Consider the following 5099-nt stretch of genomic DNA (forward strand, 5'->3'; position numbering starts at 1 on the left):
CATCTGTTTTAGCACAGTGTCACCCTCCAAACACAAAAGCCCCCCAGCTATATGGGAACACATGAAACCGGTGCTGAATTATCTGCAAGCCACATACCCAGATGTATCTGTTCTACACTTTCTGAGTGATGGGCCTTGTACTCAATACAAACAGAAAGCAAATTTCTTCCTTTTCAGCACAGAGCTTGCAAGAAGAGGTCTAAAAGGTGGAACATGGAACTTTTTTGAGGCAAGCCAAGGCAAGGGGGCCCCTGACGGTGTTAGGGGTACCTTGAAAAGAACAGCGGACAAGCTGGTGACCAACGGTCGCAACATACCCGATGCCTATGAGCTATATAAGGCCCTTACTGAAACATCTACAACTGTTAAGATGTTTTATGTATCATCTGAAGCTGTTGAGCAGGCAATGGAAAAGATGCCAGGCAAGATTCCACCAGTGCCATCCACAATGAAAACCCACCAAGTGGTCACATCCACTCCAGGAGAAATCCTTTACCGGGAAATAAGTTGCATGTGCTCCATGCAAAAGCAGCTGATATGTCAATGCTTCACAACACATCATTTCAGTTTTAACATGACAGCCCAAAAGGTGCCAACTGAAGCAATTGCTTGGGAAAGTGGAGATCTCATTGGGAAGTGGTGCATGCTTAAATATGACAATGACCTTTATCCTGGGATCATCATGAAGACAGATGAAACGCATGCCCTGGTAAAGTGTATGCATCGTGTTGGTGTCAACAGGTTCTTCTGGCCTCCAAAAGATGACTTGCTGTGGTATCTCTTCGATGATGTGCTCGAAATCATACAAGCACCAAAGCCTGTGACATCCCGCCACATGGAAATCCAAAGGGATGTGTGGATGCGACTCTCCCAGTCACTGTAATGATGCTCTTTTTTTAGTTTTTCAGAGCATGACCAAAGTTTTCAGTTAAATTTCCAATGTTAATGTTTCCCCTCCCCAGTTTTATAAAGTTTTAAATAAGCATAGCATATACACACTTTGTCCATACCACCCTGTCACAGTGAACCACTCCGCGACATCAGTTACCACCCCGTAACAGGGTCATTTTGTTAAAAATGTATGTAAAAGAAAATAAATTTTCCATTAATTAATGTTGAATGATGTTCTTGTTGTGTGGACTAATCAAATAAATGTAACTTTATTTGTATTTTTTAAGTGTATTCGTTTTTTAAGTAGAAACAATGAGGCCATTGAAATGTCAAATTAATATTTCAGGATTAAAAAACTAAGAATAATTATTTAAATTTAATTACAGACTTTCTACTGATGGTTTCCAAAAAATGGACATTTTACTAATAGGAAAACATTAGATTTTAAAAATATCTTTCTTGTTTTATTACTCTTATGGCATACATGTTGTCCGTGACGGGGTGGTAAAAAAAGACTCCCTTGCCAGAATAAAATTGATAATATTATTAAGGATTTTGTGCCTGAGGTGGGAAAATATGTTTTTTTGGAGGATTAACATAATATTTAAAGTTGCAAGTAAAAAAAAATTAGTTTGTTCTTAATGAAAATTTGGACAATTGCAAAGTGGAAATGGCACCCGTTTCGTAGAATGACCCGTACGCTTAAAGGGAAAGTTCATATTATTTTCTCCTACTAGATAAGTGGTGCACAAGATCTGTTACAAGCATTCTTCAAAATATCTTCCTCTGTATTCAGCAGAACAAAGAAATGTATACAGGTTTGGATCCACAGGGTGGGTAAATAATAACAAGCTTTTCATTTTTCCATGAACAATCCCTTTAAATGTTTGAAATTATATTTTAAGACTAAATCATTTAAAAAATGAATATTTAATTGTGTCAACATTTCTTTCTTTAGAAATTTTTAATTTTATTTTAAAATGTTTTTTGAAGTGCTTGTACTTGAACCGAATAATTAGAGAAAGCAGCTCAGAATAGATGTCAACTCCATCAATAATGTTTGAAATGCCTCTCGGGGTGATGGGTGACCTTGAGGTCGAGAAGCTGGTTGATAAAATTCCAAGAGAACATTTTGTTTGTTTGTTTGTTTTTTGCTAAATCTAAAGCTGGTTAATTTAAAGATGTATATAAATAAACAGTTCCTATATTTACATTTGTATGATTCCAAAAAGTTTTAATAAGTTTTCTTGAAGAATAAGTTTGTAATGCACTGATATATTTTATATTTTAAAATCGATCGATCAAGAAAACACTAACGTTTAAGTAAGTCTAGGCTTAAGCCTATTCATGTGTGTATACTGTATATGTCTTTAACAGGTATAGGATTCCAGAAAAGGCCATTATTCCATTTTCTCAGGCAGATGAGCGGAAAATCAACAGCTTGTTGAACAGACCCTACATTCCCTGCCAACCTGTGTGGGAGAGAGAGGTGCTATATTGCTTTATTCAGAAAATACTTGTATTTATGATATAATAAAGAAAGTGGAGAAAAGAACCAAGTTTTCACAGATGTCCCTGTGTATGACACATAATAAACGAATGCGTAGCAGAAATACAACAGCAGGTTATTTATGAAATATGCATGGCTTTGTATGTGTTTGTGTAATTTTACAGATGAACACAATGCAGAGACTGAAGCAGAAGGCTGAGATACAAGCCCTGGCATCTATAGCCCCGCATTTCCTCACGAGAGTCTACCTACCAAACAAACTGCGTCATGGAGGCTGGATATGAGCTTATACTGCCATCTACTGGAATATCAGTTGTACTGCAGCTTCAGCACATCAAGTATGCAGTAGGCTATACACTTATTGTTTTACAGTTTCAGATTTACAGGTTTGAAATGTTACATTTATAAAATTTCGAAATATAATGGGACGGAATAAATAAAACGTTTTCGTTAATAGGCTGACTGCAGTTGAGTTACATTGTAAAAAATACACGTGATTCATTAATTTGTTAAATTATTTAAGTAATTACAAAAATATTTGCTGGTGTATTGCTGTATGGTTTTGAACACGCTACTTTATTGATAAAATGATTTTGCATAACTAGGATGAATGAGGGCAATGAGTCTTTAGCGACAGGCAGCGCTGCTTATTTAGGCCTAATGCAGGCTAAAATGTTATCTTTGCAATTCAGATCAAAACAAAGTTTAAAGCAATAGCCTAAATGTTTATACATTTAGAGGTGTTTGTCACTGTAGAGCGTCCTTTAGTTTTCTCAAAGTGTTGAGTCCTTTATTGTCATATGTACAAGTACTGTATGTACACAAAATATCACATAGCCTATAGAAATTACAAAATGTTACTGAAGAATTGCAAAAGACAGTACTGACCAAGAGTCAAATAGTCTTTTCTGTTATAAATGTTTAATTTATCATTTAAATTTATAAGATACGTTATATTGGCACAACATTGTTTGCTGCACTGTCTGTTAATGTTGTAATGTCTGAAAAGCATTAAATTCAAATGAAGTTATAGTGGACTATATCATTTTATGTGTTGATTTGCATTATGCAAAGCACATTTACATTACATTTATGCAGATGTTTTTTCAGTGCATTCAGTCTTTTCATTTATCAGTATGAATCAAGCTCACAGCCTTTTGTGCTGTTAATCCATGGCTATAACTGAGCTACAGGAACAAAGTAACTAATCTTTTTACATCTATTACAACATTAACTGCCAAATTTTATGAGTGCATAATATGTTCACAGAATGCAGTTTTGCTTTTGCCTTAGATCCCATCTGACACAATATGCTTTCTTTCCTGATACAGTGCCTAAGAGCTTACTCTCTTAATATTCTCAATTAGCATATATTTTTTATATAATATACACTTTATTGCCATTTTATTCTCCTTTAGATAATATGGAATAAATGCAGAGTTAAAAATCACATAGAAAGCAAATAGAAATTAAGTAACTTTACTGTTTTCTCAAACTTGGTAAACTGCTTTGCTGCATACTGCTTTAAACAGATAGCTTCAGGGGAGCAATAAATCCATTTTGACAAATTTCGGTAAAAACGTGTTTTCTATACCAAGAAAGTGACAAGATGAAAACGCTTAGGTTACTCACGTAACCCCGGTTCCCTGAAATAACGGGAACGAAGCATTGCGTCAGTTAGCTGATGCTATGGGGGAAACTCCTGTTTACTCCGTGACTGAAGCCTATTGGTTAACGTCTGTACAAAGTACAGACCAATGACGTTTGAACCCGCGCGTGGGATGCACACTTCCTTATATAAGCGCGGTTCAAGCGTCAGGAGCTCATTATTACTCGACCGAAGCGCGCAGCCGAATACACTCGCTGCGTATACATTTGTAGCACGGCAAGTGACGCAATGCTTCGTTCCCGTTATTTCAGGGAACCGGGGTTACGTGAGTAACCTAAGCGTTCCCTTTCAATACGGTTCACTTCGCATTGCGTCAGTTAGCTAATCCCATCACGCCGTGCATACACAACGTACAGAAGGGCCTTACCGGAGAGACACTGCGTGTGGCCCTATACCCGGCATATTCACAGCTTTAAAGCAATGTGTAAGCACCATATAAAATGTTGACGCGCACATGGTGGGGTTTTAAACGCACCGGGGGCACATAACATAGCACAAGCCGGCGAGATACCGAGCGCGCCGCGGGTGTGCGAGATAAGTAAATTCAGAGTCACGTTGGTGAGCTCGCTGAGCGCACCGTGGTGTACACATAAAACGCATGAGCGTGCATGATTGAGCCGAGAGAACCTGCGCTCGTAGGGCAGGGACGTCTAAGCTGTACAATCTGACAACGTAGACGGCGAAGACCAGCCGGCCGTGTAGCAGATATCAAATATAGATACCCCTGTAGACCAAGTCCATGAAAAAGCCAAACTCTCACAGAGTGGGCTCTATATAGGACATAGCTCATAGAGGGGCGTGAGCCAGTGCGATGGTTTCAACGATCCATCTAAATAACCACTGTAAGCAACAGACATACATAGTGAGTGATCTGCGAAGCTGACGAACGGCCGATCTGACTATAATATGCGGCAGAACGGTTCGTAGCGTGGGATTATACAGATACCACAATAGTGTGAACCCAGGTGCGCCCTCGAGCGCATCGGGATGCATATAGGTAGTATTATAGTGCACAGATCGGTGAGCTGT

General features: G+C 38.2%; 1 protein-coding gene across 2 annotated transcripts in view; it reads left to right on the plus strand.

Annotated features, from left to right (window-relative positions):
• spo11 (SPO11 initiator of meiotic double stranded breaks) overlaps positions 1-3431 on the plus strand; it is a 35220-nt gene extending 31789 nt beyond the window's left edge. The window contains exons 12-13 of one of the 2 annotated variants that reach the window (XM_055188300.2): positions 2268-2380; positions 2566-3431. In XM_055188300.2, coding sequence (XP_055044275.2) covers positions 2268-2380; positions 2566-2685 — 233 coding nt within the window. In that variant the 3' untranslated portion in view covers positions 2686-3431. The remainder of the gene's footprint in view (positions 1-2267; positions 2381-2565) is intronic. The other variant, XM_055188301.2, reaches the window with a different exon arrangement.
• Positions 3432-5099: the final 1668 nt, after the last annotated feature.

Source organism: Misgurnus anguillicaudatus, chromosome 13 (genome assembly GCF_027580225.2).
Source record: "Misgurnus anguillicaudatus chromosome 13, ASM2758022v2, whole genome shotgun sequence".
NCBI lineage: Eukaryota > Metazoa > Chordata > Actinopteri > Cypriniformes > Cobitidae > Misgurnus > Misgurnus anguillicaudatus.